Genomic DNA, 25834 nt, shown 5'->3' on the forward strand with positions numbered 1-25834 from the left:
GGTCGAGCCGATTTGCGCATCGTTTGCAAATGATTCGACTGTAATATCGTTGATTAGGAGTAAACTGCGATGCATGACGAAAAAACGAAACACTTTTCTAGCATCAGCATGTCGAGTGGGGGTTTCTGGGGACATTACAGAAGGACAACCCACTGATTCAAAGAACCGTTCTTTAAAATGAAGCGTTTGAACGGACCGATTCGTCCTAAATGAATCAGACTTCATTTCGCTATGAACTGCGGAACAAGCACGCATGTCACTTTCAGTCTCAGATGTGGGTGTGTAAAATTGAACTTGAACAGGAAGTATTCACGTTAGTACAACAACATGACGATGGAGCTCGAGTCATAATTTTAACGTCAATTGGATGAGATAATAATATGGTGACCCTGATTCACTTTCGACTATTTCGCAAGTAAAACAGGGGCTGAAAACGAACCATCAAACCTAGCGCTGTCCGACGGAGCAAACCCCGTCACCTGACAGTCTGTAACGGGACAGCAGAGCATTGTCCTCCAAACGATGTCCGAAGCCCCTGCGTGAGACTGAAAGCACACACGGATCTAACCATCAGTGGCTAAATGTTATTTTTCAAGCCCGTGTTAAGGAAGTAAAACCGTTCAAGGACATGTTTGAGAATTTCAGAGAGAAGTTACAAACGGTGCAGCAGGATTTCACATCAGGGTATGTATCGACGTGTCTGTTTTCGTACTCTCCAGGATGTTAAGAAGATGTTTAGAGGGCAAAATATTATGACGTAAACGTTAATTTCAACATGTCAAGTATTCTCAAAAGTGATGCATCTCGACTTCTTCGTGGATGTGTTTAACGTCACAGCTCGCAGAGCCGCGGAGTCAATGCTAGCTAATTATCGTTAGCCGGCTAATCATCTATCTCGAAGCAACGTGTTTCTTTCGTTTTAAATGTTAGATATTATCAAAAGAAATAATGTTTTGTATGCACAGAAAGAAGGACAATATAATATGGTGCATTTTTGGCGTGAAATTACACATCTGAGATGTTTGGTTAGCGAAATGCTAACAACTGCCTTCTTAAATACACTACTGGATAATAACTTGCAGCTGACTGTCATGTGATGGGCGAGGGGCTGAAACAGTGGCTGTGTGTCAAAATTGACCTTGCATTTTTGAGCATTATGTCGAATAATTCCTAAGCAGGCTTTTACTGTGTAGTCATTGTGTGTTTAATGGGAAAAATGTGTTACACGGGATGTCAATAAACACTGTATGCTTCTTTTCAGAATTAAGACCTTGAGTGACAAATCTAAGGAGGCTAAAGTAAAGAAGAAACAAAGGTAAAGTATAATGTCGTTTTTAAGCTCTTCAATGATACTTTTGAAAACAATACAACATACATAACGTATTGTTTATGTGGTATGTTCCCTTAGAAGAGATGAGCACCTTCCCCAATATTCTGCTGGAGTGGAGCTACTCAGTCGGTATGTTACTTTCCTTTGATGATAATAAGTAGATCTGTACTCCTTTAAAGGGATAGTTCTACCAAAAATGAAAGTTCTGTCATCATTTCCTCACCCTCTTGTCATTTCAAACCTTACTATCTTTGGCAGAGCATAAAAGAAGATATTTTAAGAAAGTTGGTAACAGAACAGCGCTGTCACCCATTCACTTCTATTGTATGAACACAAAACCAATGCATGTTAATGGGTGTCGGTTAACAACTTCTTCAAAGTTCTTCAAAATGAAGAAATATAAAGAGGGTGAGTAAATGATGACATAATTTTCACTTTTGGATGGTGAACTATCACTTCGATGTTACAGATCGTGAAAATTACCATGAACATATATTGTTTACCAAAGGATTTTTCCATACTGATATTGGTTAATATTTGGTGGTTTAAATACACATTAGGACTGTTTTAAAGTTTTTAAAGCATTTCTTTTTCATTTTCAAAGTTATCACATCCCGAAATGGTCCATATTCCTTATTAATAGCCACATAAAAATGATTATATGGGTACTTGGGTAGTCAACAAATACACCGTAAATGTGTCCTATGGTGTGAGAGCAAAAATTTCGAAAAAAACAACCAATGAAAACAAATCACTAATGCTTTTTATATTAGATATACAAGGATTAATAATACAAATGTATTATTATTAACAGTTTGTTTTCTTAATTCTTGTCTTGTCTTAAATAGAAACCGTATATATAGACTGATTTCTTTCTTATGTCTGGAGTCAACAGAGGTTTAGAAAAATAAAACCAGATGGTGCTATACATTGTCTATAAAATAGTTCTCTGATCATTTATTTTTCATTTTTTGAAAATGTCACAGCCATAACACCAGGATTGTCCAATGAAATCTGTTTATCTGTAATATGTAGAAAATATTTTTAAATAAATATGTGGGGTATAGTGATGGTAAATGGATTCTAAATAACATGTTATTTTTCACCAGGTATGAAGACACTTGGGTCACTCTTCATAAACGCTCTAAAGAATGTGCTAAAGCCGGGGAGGTAGGTTCACAGTAAACAACTGTAATTCAGTGAACTGTACTGGTGCCGTGATAACTCAACACTGGTTGTGTCACTATGTCAGACTGTAGATGGGGATGTAGTGATGCTGTGTGCACATTGGGAGAAGAGGCGAGGAGCTGTGCTTGAGCTACAGGAACAACTCCAGCAGATTCCTGCTTTTCTCTCCAATCTGCAGACAATCACCTCACGCATTGGTAAGACACAGTTCACAGTCATCACACCTAAGAATCATTGTCAATAACAAAGCTATAGTAAAAAATATATGTTGTCTTTCAAGTTTACAGATAACTTTGGGTTATGCTTGAATGTCTAATGGACATTTCATGTGGCCTTAAGATAGGTTTACTGTGACATTAGAGAGGTAAAATCACCTTGACTGCCTTGGCAGAGCATCTGTCTGGGCATAAACCATCACGCTCTGAAACATGGCACTGTTGAGAATGACTCCTGTGGAGCTCCATCTGCTGATGTCACTTTCTGTTGTCCATGTTCTAATGTTGCAATTGTTGGCATCAGGCATTCACATTTAGACTTACAACAAATATGTTATGTTGACTGACTATACAATAGCCAGTGAACAATAATCAGTAAATAGTCTCTTGCCTGCTTGTTTGTTTCCCCAAAGCTGTTTTGAATATTGAATTTTTTTGCTTTTGTAATGTCATGGTCAGTTCTGTTTTTCTTTTTTGTCTATTCTGTTACAAGTGATGTAATATGAAATCCATTTGTCACCTCAGAATAAAGGTAATATGCGATTCGCTGATTTGATATTTATTTTCCAGGTAAAGATAAAATAACAAAGAACTGCAATAATTTCGTTTCAGAATGTTTAATTAAATGATTTTGATGTTCAGCGTCAAACATAATGTGTCAACAGATTCCATAGAGTTTTGCGTGAGTGCCTTAGGTAAATCTAAAGGGCTTTTAAATTGTTATGCCTTATACCAAAAGTTGAGCACTTGCTTTCCATTGTATGCCGAGATTAAATAATGCATATCACATTTCCTCTAAGGTTACAGAATGTAAATCATGGATTAATATCACAGGCACTTTTTACTGTTACCACTTGGTGGTGTAATTGCAGTTCCTGCCTTTGTGGAACTGACACCGTCACCAAACAATTTGTTTGTCTCTCAGTTTAAGCCATTTGTGCTCTTTTTATACTTTGTAGTTCAATTCAATTTCCACTTTCAGAATATAATTAACGTCATGTTGGCTTTCCATATGCACAGCTCATCTGGAGGCTGACTTTGAGGAGATGGAGGCTCGTCTTATCTACGTGGAGGATATGTGCGCTCAGTGTGAGCATCAGCGCTACAAGGACTTTCAGATTCTACAGCTGGAAAACTATAAAATGAAGAAAAGGTAAGTGTTTTTCTTTTCAACAAGATGAAGAAAGTAGATTTCATAGTCAAAGTTTTATCGTAGTTGTTTTAAGTGAGAACAATGGCAGGTGGTACTTGTTATTATCAGGCTGTTATATGCATGGCTATCATGGCATCAAAGATCGGAATCATGACAAGCTTTATCTCTTGAGCACTTGCTCAATTACAGATAAACATTCAGATTATTATGTAATCTGAATAAGACATTTCTGCGCACTGCATTTCATGTTAATTTTATCAACCAAATTGCACAACTGCACAACCGAAGGATTTGTTCATTCAGGGTTGGGTTGTCCATGTATTGTGTACAATGAAGAGAGTATTTGCATTGTAGTTGTTACGTTGCCTCTAGACAGGAATTATTTGTTGTCTATAGCCATTTTACATGCTGGCAATATTGGTTGGGTATTATAAAAGCCAAATTGAATGAAGGTTTGTAAAAGAAGCAACGCTACACCTGCGCTTTAGATTGTTCATCATTTTAATGAAATTGTACAATGTACAGTGCATTTTGAAGGTTTGCACAATAGCAGTGAATGGCCTTATCAGCAATATGCTTAATGGAAAAGGATATGAAAAGCATAACCAACATAAGATAATGGAAATCATTTACGTCTGTTGTATAACTATACAGGCATCTGTGATTCTTTTGAGGCTTAATGCTTTTACAGTTTATGCCTGCGGGTAAATTATACATCTCTGGCTTTGCCCAGTGAGCTGGAAAGCAGCTGCGCTCAGTTCTCATTGTCATATGCTTCTGCGTGCGGGTATTCATTATTATAAACACTCAGATGCAAAAGTTCAAGTGCCAATGAAAAGCACCAGGTTCTATCTTGGGAAGCAGTGCCCCTTATAAATGGGGCAGACTTAATGTGACATCTGCTGAATTAATAGGTGTGTTTGAGCAAACATTGATTCTCATTTATTTGTGTTTTAGGAAAGAACTCGAGGCTTTCAAAGGTAAGGAAAATCACATTCTTTTCAAGTCCAAAAGAACGTAGTTGCACAACATCTTCATAACAAATACACACTCTGCTTTCTTCCTTTCACTGAACATGGGCAAAAAGTCAAAGTGAACACTTTATCCCTGTTGAGATCCATTGTATGATCAAAATGGCGGGTTGTTCCAGGCGTCTTGGAGATGTGACCACCATTCTTATGGGTTTTTAAATGGTTTAATCTGTTATTTTTTTATAACCCTGGACTGAATCGATGATGGGTAAATCTGAGCCCTTGGTGGTCCATTTGTCTTTTGTAATCAAAGCAACATAAACAAATGTTACTTCGCACTTTTGTGACCCAAATTTAACTACCGGCATACATTCGCAAAGAATAAAACTCCTGTAGATTATTTCTGAAAACAAGCAAAAGAAATTACATTAACTAGCAAGTTAAATGTATGTCTAGCCAGTATTATTTTGATTTACCAGTAGGATAACTGTTACTCGGCTAAACTTAAATGTGACCAGGTTACATTATCCAGTCAACAAATTGTTTATTTAATAAAATAAATATACAAAAAAATTCAACAAATGGTTTATTTAACACTATTATTATACAATAAAATACGAATATTAATTAGATATTTTATTAGCCACTAGCCAGACCGATAAACAAACACAGACCGGAAGTTGACTTTGGGCCATGCGCGTGTGTTTAATGAAACAGTTGATACAAAACTTTCATTTGATTATTACAGTTATTGGCATAGAATGTATGGTCAATATTCGTTACCAGCTTCTTCACTAATACAAGAATTATAAATAACCTTAAAAAAAATTTGCTCAGACCTTTCCCACAGTTGCGATATTTAGTGAAATCAGCGAATTACAATAAGGTTTTTAAGAGACATGTTCTCTTCTGTTTAGTCCCTGACGCATATATTTTTAATCCATTTTATTTACCACATCAACCTCATTTAGTGCTCAACAGTAAGAATAAGTGTGTAGTAGTTATCCAGACGACACTGATTAACCTGAGGGAGGGCAGAAGTGCTCTAGTGAGTGGAGTCTTTATTTGGTCTCATGATGCCATTTATTCCACACTGACCTCCAAGGGGTGCTGCCTGCTCCATCTGTTCCTGCCTACGGCTGTTAAAATCAACAGTCAATTTTAATAGCATAGCTCCTATAGATTTTCTCTTACATCAACCATCTCTTTTGTTGAATGGCATCATGGACGTCACTGTCATTTTGTGCCGTTGAACTAAACCCAAATAACCTTCAGCCTTCACGTCATTGTTGTAATGGCCAAGAGCATTTTATATATAGAAAATTCAAGTCAGTTTTACCAAAAAATCATTGAGGTTGTGTTATTTTTTCGTTCTGCATCCTAAAATCCTAAATCTCTGTGTTTGCGGCAGAAGTGGTAAAGAATGTTTTCTTGGCTTGTGGGTGGTGTTTCTTGAGATTGGCTTCTCTTTAGAGTGGGCAGTGTTTTAAGACTTCACACCTCAGACTTGATTCTTTTTAAGGGATTATTTGTGCATTTGTTTATTTCTACCCATCTGTGAGGAAAAACCTGTAATGAGTTTTGTGATGTATGCGGCTCTTTACCAAAGCAGTTGCTTTTGTTCCTGTAGCTCAGTTGGTAGACAAAGTGTTTGCAACGGCAACATTATGGGTTTGATTTCCTCGAAACGAAAATGTTTACCAATCAGTTACTTGAAAAAGTGCATGTAAATTCTAGTAATGCATGGAATGCACGGTGCAGCATTTTGGTTAATAAATAATTAGTCGACGTAAAAAAGTGAAAAAAAAATATTGAGATGAGCTGATAAGTCCCAAAACGCAAAGAATTTCATATAAAACCATCTGTTACAAGACAGGTTTTTAAGCAGACCCTCACCCCTATATCAGGCGTGTGAATGGTACGTTCCCTGATTGCATCTCCTCACTCCAGCTGCATCTGTAGCTCTGTCCTCGAGCAGGCAATGCATCAACATCACTGGCCGTAGAGGAAACGCTTCAGGAATAGTAAAGCAGCTGAAAAAAAGATGTTCGTTTAGTTCTTCAACCTCTTTTTAACTGCGCTCTCTGGCTTTACCAGCCCTGCTTTCGGCTCATCCGCACTCCACGAGGAGAAATACAAAATGTCCACGTCGGGAACTCTGGACAGCAGCATGAGAGATTCCTGTAGGTTTCTTGGCACTCTCGTATTAAATTCTCTATTCTGTGTGAATGGTTTTGAGGTTTATTCAATGTGGATGTCATAAAGTTCAATGGAAATCTTGTCAGGCTTTAGTAGTGCTATTTTAGCACAGATTTGGATGTCTACTGTGAAATTTTGTATCGGAGACTCATGCTGATCTACTAACAGTAAAACACTGCTCACTGTCTTCAGCAACTTGTTAAATAATCATCAGTAAGATCATTCTGCACCTTTGGTTGCATTTTATGTTACAGTAACAATGTTACACAATACACATATTACTATGACTGTAGTAAAAACCATGACACCGTGTTACTAAAGCTAAGTACATGCAGTAATACATAAACATTAACAGTTTTTGTCTGTTTGAGCTTTTGACATATTTTCTTGGACTTTTTTGCATGGGTACAGTAGCAAGAGCATGTCAAGGATGTGCTGATTATTGGTCCAGAAGAGAAGCTAAAACGGCACATTTTTGTGACCGTGATTCATGTACACATTCTTAAACCTTTACTTCACCATACGTTTCTTTTTCTGTGAAAAATATTTTATACTTTTATACTCTCAGAGACTGTTTATGGCTCATTAGCCTGTTTCTGAAGCATTCATGTGTTGGATGAACTGTCAGTTCAGAAGAAAAAGTGTTTATGCTGTGGCTGTGTGTGGAGATGCTGTGGCTGTGTGTGGGGATGCTGTATGGAGGCAGGTCAGGTCATTAGAATGAGTCATTAACTTGTCTGTTCCATAAACCTGCATTTTCATCCGCTGCCAGATGCTCCACTGATAACCTTCAAGACACCTCTGTCATTCACACAGACTCTTATGAGTGCTATAATGTGTCTGCTGTATTCCTACTGCTTAATTCGCCGGAGAAACCTACATTTTATGCAAATCGTCATCATCATCGATTTACTCTGTTTCCAATACGTGGTAGCTGAGGTTCTCTGTTCATTGGCCTTCAAGAATTTTTTTTATGTGTTTTCCCTCCCTTCTGAAAAGCACCTGCAAGACGTGACAAGCCTGAGACCACTCCAGTGTCTTTATCACATACATGTAAAGAGAGATGAAAAACAAATCCATGCCAAATCGCACTCAAAATGCTGACTTGGGTAAAATGTGGATAGAACAAACATTGTATAAACAGTTAACCTATGCTAGGTTGGGTAACAACAGATATAGTGGCATCAACTAGCTGCTCACTCTACCCCTTCCTCTTGAAGCACTACGGTGGCTGTCACAGGACTTAGATGACATCACGTTTTCACTTCTTTGCCGAAGGAGATAGTGTATGTCTGAAACGTGTTCTTTAGAGCAGTTTGTCCTTTTAGGGCTACTGTAGAAACAACATGGTGAATTCAAAACAGGCTAAACAGACCCACTGAGGTCAACTTTTAACCCATTTAAAGACGCAAGTCATTTAACGAATAAAGAAATGAAAGAAATTAAGCATTTTAAGAGAAACGATAACTCCTTTGAACTATCTGAAGTTCATTGAATCAAGTGACATGCAGACATTTTGAACTTCCGTTGGCGCAACTCTCTCTCTATAAATGGCTCTGATTCTGAGGTAATAAAAACATAACACTTTATAATGTAAGGTCTTTATACACTTCTATATAATGTATATTATATTGCATTTCTGTCAGTAGATCCTCCTTAATTTCACACATTGCACCTGTGAAGTGAACTGAAAATATGATGAAATACTTTTGGACTGTCATAGCACCTGAAATGTATACTTCCCCTTGTATACATGTTTGCCTTAAATATGGATGTTAGTTTTTTGTGAACTTGCTCTTCACATTAAATGAATAAATGAATAAAAATTTTCAGAAAGAATAGAATAAAAGCATAGATGGGTAAATGTGGTTGACCTTAACAAATAACAAGGCTAATATTATGCTGAAATGGGTAACCGTGCTTTATAGCAGTTATGTAGTGCATATGCTCGCATTCAGTACAGCACTTTGGTTTAATACTCTTCGGCCTCTTGTCTGTTTAATAAAAGCATGTGACAGGACTGTGGTTAAGAGTGCATCCTAATAACAGAGGCACACTGAACTCTCAGCTCACTCAGCTCTTTCAAAAAACTTTTCCTCACACAATACACGGGAGGGTAACAGTAAACAAAATCTGCTGTGCAATACGAATGAGGAAGTTGAATATTTTCTATTTTGGGTGTGCTTGCATGCACTTGCATATAACAAAGTGTTTTTCTTTAGCAACGCGGACAGTTTTCTGCACGACCATGTCTTGAAATAAGGCAAGTAATATACAGGGAATAGGGTCTGCAAAGATGTTTTGTATAATACTAACAAGGACGTAGTAGAAAGAAGGATTGAAAGTTTAATGTGGAAATTAGATTTTGAACATCACACCTGTTTCTTTGACAGGATGTTTGTACCGCAAACTTAACACCATGCACATGAACACACAGTCAGTGGCATTCTGATGGTACAAACAGACTTCCTGCTACTTAAAAAAAAAAGGAGTATGCACTTCCTGTGAGAAGATTTATCTACACCGTTTATATGAATCACACACATAAGCATTGCATTCGCTGTCCACCATAAATAACAAGCAGCCTTACACTCTGTGGTAAGCCAACAGGCTTAAGTAAACACGATTATTAACAAAAGCTTAATATATAGTTAAATGTAAGCTAATTTTAAGTCCACTTTGGGTCTTTTGGGATCTTTTGCTTTTGCACAAATGCACTTTCAAGCAAACATTTTTCGGTTTTTAGGAAATGCATTGGGGTAGTTTGGTTTAAAGTGTTTCTGTATTTATTTGTAAAGCAGCTTTGTTTGAGTATTTAGAGTGTGTGGGGGTGGCTGGACATTGTAACTCTTAATCTAGTTTCATTTTTTGTTCATTTAGGTTTTTTTTGCGTTTTCTTTTTCCCTCACCGTCTCTCTCTCCAGCTTATCCCTGTCATGTTGTAACCTACTTGGTGTTTTTTGTGCGTGTATAGCTGAGCTCGATGCAGAACATGCTCAGAAAGTGTTGGAGATGGAGCATGCGCAGCAGGTCAAGCTGAAGGAGCGGCAGAAGTACTTTGAGGAGGCATTTCAGCAAGACATGGAGCAATACCTCTCCACAGGATACCTGCAGATCACCGATCGCAGAGGTCAGTTACTTATTTTATACACCCGTATGCACATACATGTTTTAATGTGTGAAATTGACTTTTTCTATTCATTTTTACTCATAATTATATGTAGCGGTATATGTGAGATATTCAGTCTGTAGTAACAAGTACATAAGACGTTTAAAACGTATAAAGAGTCGAAATGCAATGTTTTACATTTATTCTCTTTTTTTGCAAATAAAATTGTCATTTGCACTCTACCTTATATGATGCCCATATGCACTCTACCGTATATGATTAGTTTCTATAGACTGTGCCCTTCCCTTCATTAATATTTGACGTACGGTTGGTCTGTTAAATTGGAGTTTAAAGTGCCATTACAGAGATGTTGATGCTAAACTGATGGGCTTCTCTTTCCTCTCTTCTGTCTGTTAATGCTGTCCCGATGTGTGAGGTACGCTTTCCCCCTGTATCACCCTTTCTTTAGCACGTCCTCTCTCCCCGAACCCTCCCTTGGTGTGTGCCATTTTAAGAACCTTGCATGTGTGATGTGTAGAATATTTTATATTCCATAGCTAGATCTGATGAAGTGAAGCAGTGAGTATCATCTGTGGTTAGCCGGTTTTGTGAAGAAATAGTTACCTTTCTTTCTTTTATGGGTTAGATCCATTAGGCAGTATGTCCTCAATGGAGGTGAATGTTGACCTGCTGGAACAGATGGATCTTACGGACGTCTCCGATCACGAAGCCCTCGATGTGTTCCTCGGCTCTGTTGGAGAAGAAAGCAGCGCTCCAACTCCGGATACAGGTTGGGTTAAGTTTGATTCTTTTGGTCAAATTTGCTCGTTGTTTTAATGTTTGCCTTTGTTCTCTTTATTAGCTCAAACCAGATTTGTAGCTATATCTGAGTTAAACAACAATTTGTAAAATTGTCAACTGATTGATCGGAATACACATTTTTTCCTTTGGGAACTACATATATAAAGGGAGGACTACATACATGTTGCATTAGTTTCTGGGTAATGCCTCCTACATTGTTTATGTTTTTATGCCCAGACGTATTTTCATAAAAAAAATGATGTGGTGGTGCATGTAGATTGTAATTAAAGTTTTCAGTACATTCATAATTTTGCTAATTTCCCCTCAAATGTAAATAAATGCAGCTTCTATGTTTACTCATTTCAACATTCATACTGTATAAAAGTCGAGTGTTTTCAAGCCGAGAACATTAGATTCGCTCTGTCTCTCATCGCATGTTCAATTCAGGGTCATTACCAATCTTGGGACGCTTATTAATATTCTGAAATAGATAGCGTGACAATTTAACCTTGTTCAGCAGGTGGCCCAGCTCTGGAAACTGGCTCATCCCCATCAGAGATCAGCCTGAAGGTGCCCTCTCAGACAGAGCTACGACAAACCAACTTCTCCATCTCTTCCACCTGCACTGACAGCTTCAGCGGGATCACCGAGGGTCCAGACGATGAAGATGCCAGCGAGGAGAGCTGCCCTGGAGACTCACCACAGGTCCAGTCGGACGAGGAGGAGGTCCATGCGGACACGGCCCTCATGAGCCTCCTAGAAACGGAGGAGCCGCTCAAGAGCTCAGACGACAGCGACACGCAGGCCCCTTAGTGGCCGTGGAGGAGAACCACACTTGAGTCAAGTTGGTCTATTAAAGTGAAACCATTTACATCAGGGCTCAGACAGAAGCAGTGCTGGAGACTAGCCAAAAACGAGACTTTTTTTATGGCATAGTGTGATGCTTTGAAAGGAAGATTTTGGAGCCTTGTAGAATCCTGTTTGTGCTCCGCTTAGAGAGCAGCTCTTTCAGACTGGTAGCACTGTGATTTATGTTTGTTACTCAAAAGAACAGTACAATGTATGATACAATTCTTCATATTTGGATAAATCAGAATAATGGCTAAGTAATAAACATTTTACAGTGTTTCTGCTAATATCATACTTTAAATATGTTGCATGAGTTTGTAATGCAAAGGTCCGTTTTGCATATTACGTTAAAGAATACACTGAAATAAACTATAACTTAAAATAAGACAAGACACTCGGACAAGTCTAAATGTAGGGCTTATGATCAATAAAAATCTTTACATTTTAGTGGTCTTGGGAAAATATCTTGTGCCAAAAATTTCACAAAGCATATCTGTTTTAAAAATAGCTTTCAGCATTTGGACCATCTGGGATACAGACTCTCCATACAGCAAGCTATTACTCTAAATCACTTACCGCTGGGGAAAATTACCCAGTTTGCATCGTTGTAACTGGAGTAAAAGGCAATGAGTTGAACGGAGTAAATGTTTTTTTTAAACATACCATTTTTAAAAATCATATTTTTATTGTGTTAGTTGCTGTATTTAATGAGTTATTACTTAATCAAAACATCTTCTCCACTGCAGTTTGATTGATTTTACTTTTAACTTTCAAAAAAAACATTTTGTGCAATCCATCTGTTTTGCAAATGATCTCTTCAGATAGTTTTTTTACATCTTGCATATTGTCTAGTGACTAAAATTTATTCAAGAACTTCAGGCTAGTACATTTCTGTAAGGATTGACAAGTGATTTATTAAAACAAATGAAAATTTACAAACCAGAAAAGTAAAAAACAAATCTAGAAGTAACCAAAAAGGTCTCCACTGGACTGGAGGACTGAGTTAACAACAATACATATAAATAAACAGTACAGTAGGAGGATTACTGTATCAAATAGGGTGAAAAAGAACAGCAAATAAACAAAAAAACTAATTTAAGGCTTGAAAAGTATACAACCACGTTTTGGAAAACACTGTTCATTTTCAACCTTAAATACCAGTCAGTCATATGGAACGGAGTTAACCACCATATGATTACAGGACTCTGAAACAGTCAGTGCAATGGGTAGCTAAGCATACTAGTTTACTTTTGGGTAAAAGATTTGTCTCTTTTAATAAAAAAAAAGTAAAGCTAAAAAACTAGGGATCACCACTATGACATACTTCTTCAGTGATTTAAGCTGCACTTATCTGTATGTGTTTGTAGCAACCCTGTTAACATCTAACTTATATCAATGAAGAAACCAATATAGAAGTAAGGCTTTTTCCACATCTCGACTATCTCATCCAAACCCATATAGACCCAAACTCGAGGGCTCAATTTGAATGGCATATAAACATATTTTGGGGGGCTTTTTCTAGATATTTATTAGATATTTTGCAATAATATTCTATGTAAACAAATAGTTGAAGATTGAACATTGATAACCAATGACAAATATAAAGCCAGGAGACAAACGTTTATGGGATAAAAGGGAAAGTGCATTTTTTACTATTTCAAAATCATTTTAAAAATGCAAGTACAAATTGCTCTTTGCATCAAACTTTCTGCAGCTTTTTGTACTCCAAAGATTTCAGTTAAAGGCCTCAAAATGTGCTTTTAAGAACCAAGTTTCCAAGTGTAAGACCTTCAGATCTCCAGGTGAAATTGTAAATAGTGTCAAAAGCGGTAGACTTCTCATACAGTATTTGTAGCTGAAGAACTTCAATGCCAGCAGCTGCATGGGTTACAATCTGACATATGTCCTATTGTTCCTGATAGCATGTTAAGACTTTACAGGTGAGCCCAGGAGACAAACAGGCAGTAAGGGTCATGGAGAAAAGTGTCACTACAGCACCAGTTAAACACAAATGATAGGAATAGAATAGGATATATTTATATCTATGTTTACGCATTTCTATACTCAATTTAATGCTAAAACAACCCAAAAAATACTCATCTAAAAACCAATCTCAATACTAGTGCAAAAGATTTCGTGCTTGTCGGATGAGGCCCAACAGTCTTACTTATCTCAGGTGGCCCAAACAGTTGTGTATTTGCTTCTTGGGTTTGCATAAAACCCCATGTAACTCTTTTCCTCCATACATTCAATATTCTGAAACTAACCAGCCAGTAACTACATGTATCTTTAATATAAAAGTGCAATTTAACAGCTTGTTTTAATGCTGTACACTAGGTACAAAGATTATTGAAGAGTTTTTGTACACAAGTATTAGGAACACCTGATATAAAAGGAGACACTATGGCCTTAAATGTATTGTTGGAAGAGGAATGTCACTGAGGGTCTGGTTAGGAGCGGGCGCTGCGGGAGGAACAGGAGAGTGTCACCCGGGCGGAGCTCTTATTTCGGGGACTTCGTTTCGCTAGTGTCCTGCCGTCAGCTTTCGGTTTGTCTCCACCTCTCTCCAGTGCTTTGCCACACACACCATTTACCAGACTGTTGATTTGCTCCTGTGCAAAATATAAATGACTTAATGACATGTTTGACAGAAGACGTGGGAAAGAAATGTCCAGAATAGCATACTAATACTGAACCAAAAAGTATGCAAAATATACTGTTTGTGTGGAATACAATCGCTGATCTGCTACATTTGCCAAAAAGACAGAACAATGTGGGGAATACTTTTTGGAAAGTACAATTCGTATGCAAATGTCAGTTTTACCCAAGATTATGTGAAAATTATAAATAGGTGACTTCATTTACATTAGAGTTTGTAATTTATAGGGCAGTATATAAGGTACTATTTTTACATACTTCAATTTAAAAAATGTGCTAGTTGCACAAGATGGCGCCGGTGAGCATAATCTGCAGACTAACTTCCTGTAATATAACACTGTTATGGGAAAAGGAGGATTTTTGGCTGGCAAATATGGGTGTTTTTTGGAATAAAAGGAAGAAAGTAATATATCAGCGATATGACAGATCCTCTTTACATTGCTGAGTACTTTTTTAAGCCAAAACAGAAATTAGTTAGCCGACCCTGTCATCGCAAAAGCTCACCGGCGCCATCTTGTTCAACCAGCCTATAATAGTGTAAACTGTAAATAAAACTTTTACTTCTCAGTGTAGTTCCAACTTTATTCAAACATACCGGCCTTTGATTGTAAAAAGAACATCAAGACCTCAATGTGCTGAATTGAATATGTTTGATTAAAGTTGGATGTAAAACTCTGTAGGAAGGCTTTTAGGAGCACACAGTTAACTACTGTACCTCAGAGTAACGAAACATCATTTTGAGGCCACGTGGGGACCTTCGTTTCTGGATGTATCGAAGAGCACATTCAAGACAGAAAACCACATTATCGCTCTCGTGAACAACCTGTTGACATAGACACAGGTAAATAGTATAGTGCAGGAAAGTTGGTTATACCACAGCTTGATAACTGCAAAATTAGACTATGTTTAGGCCTGCCCATGAAAACATTTCATTGCTTAAAGGTTGGTCATTCAAGTACATTTCAATGAGGAAGTTTCTTCTAACATTCTAAAAACACAAACAAGCGAGACCACACAGTGTAGTGTAGATTACTACTAAGATCCATTTGTTTGAATAAAACAACGAGAAATGAGAATTCTCTGACTTGACAAATTATAAATGACAAAGTAAATCCATTTAATAGGATAAATCCTATTTCTAAGAGACTCAATTGAGATATTATTGATATTAAATCATGTTATTTGTTGTGCATCCCGAGTAATATCGATCAATCTGCAGTGGGGTTGTTTGATTAAGTAATCATAACTCAAAAAGTACCGCTAACTTGCATGATACAACTTTTAAATAAACTTTTAATTATACAAATGGTTTGTGTCATGGAAATGTAAACATGGAACGTGCCCGACCAGGTCAGGAATGATCAGAAATGTACCATAGAGAGATAACAGAGATGCTGACACGCATGGCAGCGTCTGTCCGCTGTGTCATCTGGAAATCTCGAGCGTTGCTGCTTCTTCTTGTCTGCGGGAGACTCGCACTGTGTGCCGTAACGTGCAGACAGACGAAGCCCAGCTTCAAAAAGATCCCTGCGTTGGCTTATCTCTGCATCCCTGAAAAACACGCAACAGAAACGTTACTCAAGATTGTGGGAGCATTTCTGAAGTTAAACCTCAGCCAATGTGCACACTTTTTAATTTCTATATAAGAATTTTAAATAAATACTCAGTGAACCAAAATAAATTGAAAACATTTGGAATTTGGAAATCAGAAATGACAGTGGATAATATGAAGGTACTTAAATGAACCACACATCCCATGACTCACTGCACGTTACAGGATCAAATAAAAGGATTACAGTGAGATGGGTCAAAATTCTTCTATTGGCATCAAACCATTGATGAAACAAATACGATTTTGAGGGAATTTCCACCCATTGATGCTCAATAAACTAGACGAAAAACTATGCTTCAAAGTGACAATAAACCCCACCTGAGCTCTTTGATAAGAACGGAGATGGCGTTCAGGAGCTGTTTGTTATCCCGCTCAGATGTAGCGATCTGATAGATGAGCTTCTCTGTGGAGAAAGGCTCCTCTATTTGCCGCCTTTTAAGATCCTGCAAAGCAAACATGACACACAAGCCTGAAAGTCAGAGGAAATGCCGTACCCGCGGGGGAAACAGGAAAAACCTCACTTACAAAAATTAAACTGTGAGTTAAACCAAGCCAAGTTCCAGCTGACTTTGTCCGTCCCTGCGTCGAGTCTCTCACCTTAGCTGCCTCGTAGCCCAATTTCATCCACTGGGGGTTGGCGAAGTGCACTGTCTCAGAGACACTGTAGCCACAACACACCTTAGACACAAAGGTTCCGGGGAAACATACCATGAACTGCCCGCTCTGTTGAACTGTCCGGTACACTTTCACCCCCTTTTGACGGAGCACATCTGGAGAAATCTGTGTGGCGAAAGTAAAATGCTTAGTGATATTATTTTGTTGCGGTTTATTGATTCAGCTAATTTCAAAAGAACAAGTGCAGTAGTGCCAATGTCTCTCTTGTACCATAATGTTCCTCTCTAGCATCTCCAGCCCTGGTGTCCCATTAGCCTGCAGCAGTGTGTGTACTATTTTGTCAAGTTTTGATTTCTCTTCAGCTGGAATACAGTACCTTGGAGAAAGAGACACATTTACTTGAAGATGCTATATAGATGCCATTTTGGTCAATTGACTTGCGATATCACAGCTGGATTTACGTTGTAAATATGGATACATACACTACAATAACATACTCCTGGAAAATCTTACCAAATGCAGTCAGCACCAGTGTGTAGGTAATCTATATACGGAAGGCTGTTTTGTTCCTGACACCAGCATGAGGTAGAAAAGACCATGCCTATGTTCAGCCAGGGGATGGTCACTCCTGGACAACACAAAGAGATGGTTTCTATCAACATCTCTCTGCATTAAACATACATACTATACAAACAGTTGTAAATGATGTTGAAATATACACTACAAGTAGTATATAGAGTAAGAGATAGATTCTAAAATGTAAGAACTCTTTTTTAGTTCTTTTCATAAATCATGTTTTTATTAGTTTATCATGTTTTTGTTGTGTTTATTGTGTTAGTTATCTGTAATTTTTAAATCAAAACATGATTTTTGTTCAAAATAAAAAACTGAGATATCTCATTTTGGAATCAAACTCTTCAAATATGACTCTATTCTAAAATGGTTGTATTTTAAGAAAGGGTTCAGTTTTGAAAGAAGAGAAGAGGATGTTACCTGGCACAGCACCAAGATGTCGTAAGATGGATCCTGAGTTATTGGAAAGGACAGTAAGATTCCACCCATGCCTTGAGTATGGGCCAAACAAAGGCAAAGTTAGATAAACCGAAAACAGATTTGATGTATTTTGTTTTTGTGGGTAACACTTTACCATAAGGTTGTATAAGACAACATAGATTTGTTTTGTTAAATAATATTAAATATTTATTCATGTTAAGTTCTGCATATATTAAAAACCATTTTATAAGACATAAACAACACACTGGTTGTTGAAGCACTTCCTGTTTCGTTTTTTTCACATTTATTTTTAAGTATTATAAATATTTGTATAATATTTCAAGTCAGTTCTAAATATTCTGTTGTTTATATTTTGTTCAAACATTTGCCTAATGTGGTGTTTATGCCTTGCAAAATGGACTGTATACACAATTTTGAAATTAAAAAACAACAACATTACCATGTACATTATAGGGATAGTTCAACCAAAAATGAAAATTGTGTCATGAATTACATACTTTCTTCTTGTTCCAAACCTGTATAATTATTTTTGACACATTCAGTTCTAAATATTCAGTTGTTTATATTGAGATCTACCATTTGCACAATGTGGTGTTTATGTCTTGCAAAATGGACTGTATACAAAATTTTTAAAATAAACAACAACAACATTTCCATGTATATTAAAGGGATACTTCAAGCAAAAATGGAAATTGTGACATGAATTACATACTTTCTAGTTGTTCCAAACCTGTATATTTTTTTTGTAACACAGAGAAGGATATTTGGAAGAACGCTTTTAACTCAACCCCACTGAACCCCGTTGACGACCTTAAAGGGCTCAGCATACTACATTTGAAATCGAAAAACGACCGCCTGTGACCTGATTTCGAACCAAATCTATGCCAAACGATAATTCTTTTCACTAGTTCGCTGCAGCAAGCCAAACAGAACTCTCTGGGAAAGTTTGTGTTGGCCAGTAAACACTCTCGAGCCACCATTGGTCCATGGCCATTACGTAATAGGTGGGTGTTTTATGTAGCGCCAGCCATTCTGTGGGAAATAACGCATCATTTTATTAAGCTGAGGTGATGTCAGATAAGGTCTGCAAAAAAACGATAACCCCGCCAAAAAAAACTCAATACCGTCTCTCAGAGTTTTCGAGCTTCGTTTTACCCTGAAACGCAGAACGAAAGCGCAATTCGCCTGAACTATGCCGAGCCCTTACATAGGAAAAATGACAATGGTAGTCAAAAGTGCCCCAGAACGGTTTGCTTTCCTAAAATCTTCAAAATATCTTCTTTGTGTTCAACAGAACAAAAGAAATATGATTATTAAAAAATATTTTCTTTCATTATTTGTTCATGATACGTCATACCCACCATGCCCATTTTGAAGCGTCAGATAATGTGTAACAAAAAAACCTCATCTTACTTTGAAAACGGCTCAGATTTGCCCACAGGAAATCCACTCCCATGAGTCTTTGTGTCAACCCTCCCACAATGCACAGCGACATGGCATTCCTTTTCCTCAACCAATTTCCAATACTCTCTCTGTATTAACAGTTAAAAAGATAAAAACACAATCAAGAAAGGTAAAAATCCTTTATTCTTGCTTATCAAAGCAAGGTTATTCCACAACAGCTTGTTAATACTCAACTCAACTTTATTTATATAGCGCTTTTTACAATTTCAATTGTTACAAAGCAGCTGTACATGACCTCACCTCAACTTCCGCTGTGTCTGGTTCTTTACTGAAGCACATGTTCATGGTATTCCTGGCTGCTCTGAAGAATGTTGTGAGAGAGAATGATTTTCCCTGTGAAACACGACAACACACAGAGAACAACCATTAAAGGCAGGGTGGGTGATACTGTCCAAAAACATTTTTTGTCATGTTGGTTAGAAATCTCTTTACATCCTGATAGCAATCAAGAAGTATAGTGGTCCAATAATATTTTTATAATTATATATCGTCTGTGAAAGGCGTAGGACCAAAAAACGTTCGCCCAATCAAAACGTTCTGGCCGAACGCTGTGACTGGTCATGTGTACATTTTCAGCCAACGTATTTTGCATACCACTGCGCACCCTGTTCACGCAGACATCATACGCCATCAGCGCGCTCACGTCCGCTGTGTCAATGTAGGGAGAATGGTGGACAATCAGCAACAATCAAAATTTCCTGCGGAACCGACAACAAGTAAATCTACAAAACGAAAGTCAGTTTTTGGTAAAGCAGTGACGAAAAAACGTCTGGATCATGAAAGAGGAAAAACTCGAATTAACATCGGTTCAGCTTTTACACGATGGAGACAGCTCCGGCAGGCAAAGGGTCTGAAAGACGATACCATGGTTGCTCTCTTTCTTTTGGACAGGTATGTACATGCTTCGAGTAGAATGAATTTAATGGATTTAGTTTGTAATTTGTTATTTGAATTTACGAAATAAATTCATGTGTTTGGAGGAGACATGACTTTGGACGGCGAATCGCATAGAGGGTGGGATTACAATTTCAGTGCTAGCAGGCTTAAGTTAGCACCTTTCAAAATCAACCACCCCACCTTTAAGTATATAAAATGCATAGCAAATGTTGAAGTACACAAAACAAGCATGGTTTCACTACTCTGGAATACCAGCAGTTGCTATCCCCATCACAAGTGTGAAACATGGGTTTAAAATTAAGTTAAAAAAATTACAAACTAGCTTTAAACAAAACACAACACTAATGTAAAGTAATATGATGACGATACCCTGTATATGCACTTGTACGGTTCACTTAGCACGCCCTCGTCCCCTCCTCTCTTCTCTAGTCTTCTCAGCCGGCTGTTCTTCGCTGTGGGATCCAGCTCTCGGAGATGTTCGCGTGTTCCGCTCCTGTGCAACGCCCCGTTCACCAAACCGTTTTTAGGCTCGCAGCGTGGAAGCAGTAGAGCAGCATGCTGTGATATGTCTCCCTGACCCTCCAGGGGTCCGCTTCTTCTCTCCAGGGACTGCTTTTCCGTCAGCACTTCTTTCTCCAGCTGAGACCTCTGAGTCGGTGAAAGGGAGTCATAGGAGAGCAGGTACTGGCAGTAAGCCTCCTGGAGCTTGGCGAGACGATCTTGAGCTGAGCGTGGGATGCCAAGCAGATCAGCAAGCCGGCCCCATGTTTTGAGGTCTGTCACCTGCTGCATGCCTCCCATATCATTTAGAAGCTGGAAGAATCGGGCCAGATCCAACTCACATCCACCTGATAGGAAGCAGAAGAGACACATGCAGATGAAAATTTTTGTAAAAGACTGTTTAGAAAATAACACACAGGGCAAGACTGAAGAGATGTGATAATCTTAATTCAGGCAGCACAGGCCAGCACTAATACAGACTGTCTGATTCAGTACACATTACTTACAAACCTTATGAAAATAAAAATGTTTTTTTGTGATCTGGCAAACTTTAATTTGATTGGCTGATGCAACTTCCAGGCACATACCATTTTGCAAGATGAGAACAACACTTTTCAACAATTTTTGAACAACAATTCAATTTATATCTTAAAGGTCCAAATGGTTTGTTGGTTGCATTTTACTCTAACATCTGTGAAATGTCAAAAAACTAAAATTTGTTTTGTCACCAGGGAACAAAAGTTGTATGAAAAGTCTATACAGTCAACACTAATAAATACAATTATTATGTAATTTGCCATGCTTGCTAGGTTTATATCACTTACAACACCAAATTCCAAATAATGTAATTTTTTTTCTTATTATCAGTAATAATAATAATAATAATAATTTTACGAATTAGTATAATTATTGTTGATGTAATTATTGATTAATTATTATTAATAATAATAATAAACAATTATAACATAATCATATTATTGCATAGTTTTTATTTTTATATTGTTATTTATAATAATAATAATAAATAATTTTCAAAGTACTTAAGACTAAGAAAATAGTTAAGTTAATACTAATTATTATGAATTATGAATACTAATAAAACCATCATGTATCCAACAATCTTATTTACCATGTTTTCCAGGTTAATGGCACTTACAACAACATATTCTACATAATGTTATTATTATTTTATTATAAGTAATTTTAATGATTTAAATTGTAATTCATGAAATATTAATAATACATATTTTACATCATTATTATTTTGTTAATATGATTAACAATAATAATAAGAATATAAATAAAATAATAATAATTTATAGTTTTATTAGTTAAAAACATAATAATAGTCATAATGATGAACCAAAAAAACAAATGCCATTTAGAAAACCATCTAGTTTCTAAAGTTCTCATCAATGCTGTTAAATTGTTTTTTGGTTCTCATCTCTTAATGTGTACTGTATACACACACTCCTTTATTCACAGGCATCCGAGAAGCTCATATGAGTGCCAGCCTGTTCTCTGCAGGGCACAACATGGTCACTGTTTGAGTGGCACACAGAAACTGGAGAAGGAATTGAAGTTGGCAGGAAGAAAGCAGTGCTGTCTGGCATCTGCGTGATGATTTTCCCACTCAGACAACAAGAAACGAGAGCGAGCTGCTTATTTGAGTTCTGGCTGTGTGACAGACGGCCAGAGATGCACTGTGTGATCTCCTTAAAGGGAAGCTTACCTAGCACCAGTTTGGAAATCAATCCACACTGGACTAGATGTGCACTTAAAACCGAGAGTTTCAGCAATACGTGAATATGCATTTGGATGTTGATAGAGCACAAAAAAGCCACTTATTGCTTGATGCAAGGTATATAAAAATAATAAACGACGGTAAATTTAACAAACTGTAGGAACTTTCGATTTTTTACTTGAAACAAAAGTATTGATTATAAAAACAGTAAATGCATGTCCATACCTATGAGTGGAGGCTCCTCTATATTAATGCCTTGTGTCCTCAAGTGTTTCCTGATGCAGGCCAGTTGCTGTACATTCGGTCCCCAGCGTCTGCCCAACTTGTGCACATGCTGCACGTACGACACAAAACGCATCTCCTCTTTAAGCTTGCACTCGGGACGCCAGCCTGCTGGCGGCACAACCCGGTACAACCCGAACGGTTCTGCTTGCTGCTGCACAAACTCCATGTAAGCCAGCGGGTCGTGAAACTCTTTCGTGCCAGGATGAAAAACGGGAACCTCTGTAACCGTCATCGTCTCAGTGACCGTACCACGCCTGCCCCGCTCTTTAGGCTCGACGGGGTCGAGGGGCTCAGGACTGATTTGTTTTACAGAAGAGTTTGTTTTTGGGGGGTTGGCTGGTTTTATAATGTCTTGCGTTGAGGTAGTGGGGCTGTTCTTGGCCTGAACCGTGGCTTTACAGTGTTTCTGTTTGGTGATCATAAGCTTCCCCGCAGTTGTCCGTTTGGGTCTCTGCGATCCCGCTGCTTGCGCTCGCGACCGTTTAGCATGGCTACCGGGTGCTGGTGTCTCCTGAGCTGCTTTCCTACTCCGTGTATTCAAGGGAAGGACTTGCAATTTGATCTTTTTCACCTCAACCTCTGCTCTGCTCAGACTGCTCTCCAGCTGCCTTTTTGACTGTCTCAGTCCATTTCGTCTGGGTGGAGACGCGTCGTTCTGGCTCAGCCTCCTGGTGGAGGCTGGTGATAGCACCTGTTTTTGCATCTTGGCGTGGCTGGTTTGGGCTTTTCCTGAGTTGGAGTGCTGAGGGTTGGTGTGCTGCGAGCTGAGCTGCCTTTCGTGTGTGCTCAGGCTGAGCTTGGCCTCTTTGAGCAGTCTGGCTTTGGTGTACGTCACATGGCCCTTGGGGTTTTTCACAGCTTTGGTCGGGGGAGTGCGGAGTTCTCTTGTCTTTCTCGAGTGGACAGCGGAGGTTCCCGATGTTCCGTTTATTTTGGAGGACTGGTGGATGAAGGAAGGAACAAAATCAGCACTTCTATAATTTCATTAATTTACCATATAATATCAAACCAAATGTTGTGTGGTGTACGTACAAGCAACCCAAAAGAGCATCAATGGCATTGGTGCTGAAAAAGCTGTTCGGAAATCGTCATTATTCTGTCAATACCATTTAATATCGCTATGAAATTACCAAAATTACACACCAAATGTTTAAAATCTTATCAAAATGTATTTTTATTCAGGTAAATCCGGTCACTTTTTGACAGTCATCTCAATGTCAAACTGTCCCAATTTTACCCAATTGGCTCTAAAAGTGACCACACTCTTCCACTAGGGGTCCTAGTGGAGTCACTCTTTCATTCTTCAGGAGCGCATGATGCACGTGACCTGGGGCATGTTCTGTGATTGTTCCATCTGCATGCTGTGGGGGATGGGAGGACATTAATTTGTCCAAAACCAAAGTTCTTGTTAGAAACCACAACCCATTTACAAATGGCCCACCAAACAGAGACATAGTTCATGTTTACTAAATTGGCCCTAATCCCGATTATGTGGTACTCCCACACTCGAATGGTTTGGACCGTGTGTGTGGGGGGTTGGGGAGAAGAGGAATGACATCATGTGTTGCTATAGGCCTGCTGAAGGATGGTAGGGAAGGGTAAACCGTACAGCGTGCTGCTCTGCGAGCCCATATGAAGCTTTGGCAGGAGGGGAGGAAATTTTGTTGGAGGTTCATAAATGGCTCTATATTATTAGTGACGGTGTATAGTGATGGAATAAATAGACACAGAGAGATATCATGTAATAAGGACAGTTCATTTGTTTGATAAGCCCGGTGTAGAAGTATTTTTTTTGTCTTGACAGTATTCACCCACAGTATGTAAGATTCAACGCAAGAGATTTTAGATAATAAAATATGTTATTGTACCTCTTCAAAACAACAAAAGGGTTTATTACATTTCAACAAAGTCTTTAGTTTTGAGTACCCCTTGACAGAGCTAAAATCCAAGTGCAGACCATAAAAACATACCTGTTGTTTTTTTTCCTGAACAGACCTGCTGGGCCGTAAATTGTGTGTTGTGGAGCTCCTAGCTAATGTTATGGAGTTTTTCTCCTTCCCCTGGATTCCTTCTTTCCCTTTGGCCCTCAAACTGCTCTCTTGTTCCACGGCAGCTCGCATCTGTCCATTAAACACTGGGAGAAGAAAGAGCACATAGCACTAAAAGTGAGAACTCCTATAACAGTGAGCACATTTTGCACAACTATGTACACGGCGATTTCATGGAAATCTCAACCTTAATCTTAAAAAATTAACCATATTGATGCATGTCATTATTTGGTGGTTTAATATCCATGTGAAGTGTCTCTTAAAGGTGCTTTGTAATTTATTTAGGCTCTATTGACAGAAATGCAATATAAAACTATACATAACTATGTCTTCAGATGTGAAGAAAGACCATCTGTAATGAAGCGTTATGTTTTATTATCTTCGAATGAGCTATTTCTATATTTACATATATCACAGGTTCCCTTACATGGAATTCACAATGTTGTTTCAACGGGAGCCCTAATCGGACAAACTATGGAAGCATATTGGTTGCTATTTACAATTTGAAATGCAAAACGCACAATGGCAATGCAGTATCTAAAATGATTTATATATATATATATATATATATATATATATATATATATACATTTTAAATAACATATGTGCAAACATTAAGTGCAAAATGAAAATAAAATTCAATTACATCAATTAGATTTGTCAGTTCCTGCACTAGTTTTAAAATGGTATTTAAATGGATATTTTTAAGGCTCTTTAAGTTACAAAATGGAAATGAAAATGCATCCCTGGATTGATTACATATGTTAAAGATAGTCAAGCAAAACTGTAGCAAAATGAAAATTTCGCTTCCATAACCAACTGCTCTACAGAACGCGTTTCGTAAATATGCTCTCCCATTCGGCATTGGAGCGATGGCATCTTTGTCTTGTGAGAGCCACCAAAGTGGTTGGTTGTAAATCGAAGCTAGATGCCGCTAAAAAAAAAAAAATTCCATGGTCAGGTAAGTCAACTGTCTCATCCATAATTGTCCATATTCCTCATAGATAGTTAAAAAAACTATATAATAACTATTAAATGTTCTATAAAGAGCCATCTGGTCTCCATTTGTTGGGCGTTGTTGCTTATGGTTTGCACATTTTAACTCACAGAAATCCTATACTATAAGTATGATGTAATTCAAAAATCTGTACTTAATCTGGGGTTTAGTAAAATATAAACAG

The 25834-nt window shown here is 37.9% G+C and overlaps 2 protein-coding genes across 7 annotated transcripts in view; one reads left to right on the plus strand and one right to left on the minus strand.

The window, feature by feature from the left end:
* Positions 1 to 259: 259 nt before the first annotated feature.
* Positions 260 to 12262, plus strand: dtnbp1a (dystrobrevin binding protein 1a). 5 transcript variants are annotated; one of them, XM_056761990.1, is made up of 10 exons: positions 260 to 684; positions 1262 to 1315; positions 1409 to 1459; positions 2440 to 2500; positions 2583 to 2715; positions 3754 to 3886; positions 4844 to 4866; positions 10031 to 10186; positions 10821 to 10955; positions 11484 to 12262. In XM_056761990.1, exons 1-10 carry the CDS (start codon positions 629 to 631, stop codon positions 11777 to 11779), a joined length of 1098 nt encoding a protein of 365 aa, XP_056617968.1. In that variant the 5' UTR covers positions 260 to 628; the 3' UTR covers positions 11780 to 12262. The 5 variants fall into 5 exon arrangements, with proteins under 5 accessions (XP_056617968.1, XP_056617966.1, XP_056617964.1 ...); XM_056761988.1 differs by having other exon boundaries at positions 1412 to 1459; positions 10812 to 10955; XM_056761986.1 differs by having other exon boundaries at positions 261 to 684; positions 10812 to 10955.
* A 441-nt stretch (positions 12263 to 12703) lies between these two features.
* The window catches only part of jarid2a (jumonji, AT rich interactive domain 2a), a 32427-nt gene continuing 19296 nt past the window's right edge, over positions 12704 to 25834 (minus strand). The window contains exons 6-18 of one of the 2 annotated variants that reach the window (XM_056761946.1): positions 24576 to 24739; positions 22546 to 23545; positions 20445 to 20923; positions 19419 to 19511; positions 19128 to 19246; positions 17694 to 17764; positions 17214 to 17328; positions 16971 to 17076; positions 16683 to 16865; positions 16404 to 16528; positions 15847 to 16024; positions 15189 to 15296; positions 12704 to 14427 (exon numbers count right to left, since the gene is read on the minus strand). In XM_056761946.1, the coding sequence (XP_056617924.1) occupies positions 14266 to 14427; positions 15189 to 15296; positions 15847 to 16024; positions 16404 to 16528; positions 16683 to 16865; positions 16971 to 17076; positions 17214 to 17328; positions 17694 to 17764; positions 19128 to 19246; positions 19419 to 19511; positions 20445 to 20923; positions 22546 to 23545; positions 24576 to 24739 (2903 nt within the window). In that variant the 3' untranslated portion in view covers positions 12704 to 14265. Of the gene's footprint in view, positions 14428 to 15188; positions 15297 to 15846; positions 16025 to 16403; positions 16529 to 16610; positions 16866 to 16970; positions 17077 to 17213; positions 17329 to 17693; positions 17765 to 19127; positions 19247 to 19418; positions 19512 to 20444; positions 20924 to 22545; positions 23546 to 24575; positions 24740 to 25834 lie in introns of both variants that reach the window. The other variant, XM_056761945.1, reaches the window with a different exon arrangement.

This window comes from Triplophysa dalaica, chromosome 12 (assembly GCF_015846415.1).
Source record: "Triplophysa dalaica isolate WHDGS20190420 chromosome 12, ASM1584641v1, whole genome shotgun sequence".
NCBI lineage: Eukaryota > Metazoa > Chordata > Actinopteri > Cypriniformes > Nemacheilidae > Triplophysa > Triplophysa dalaica.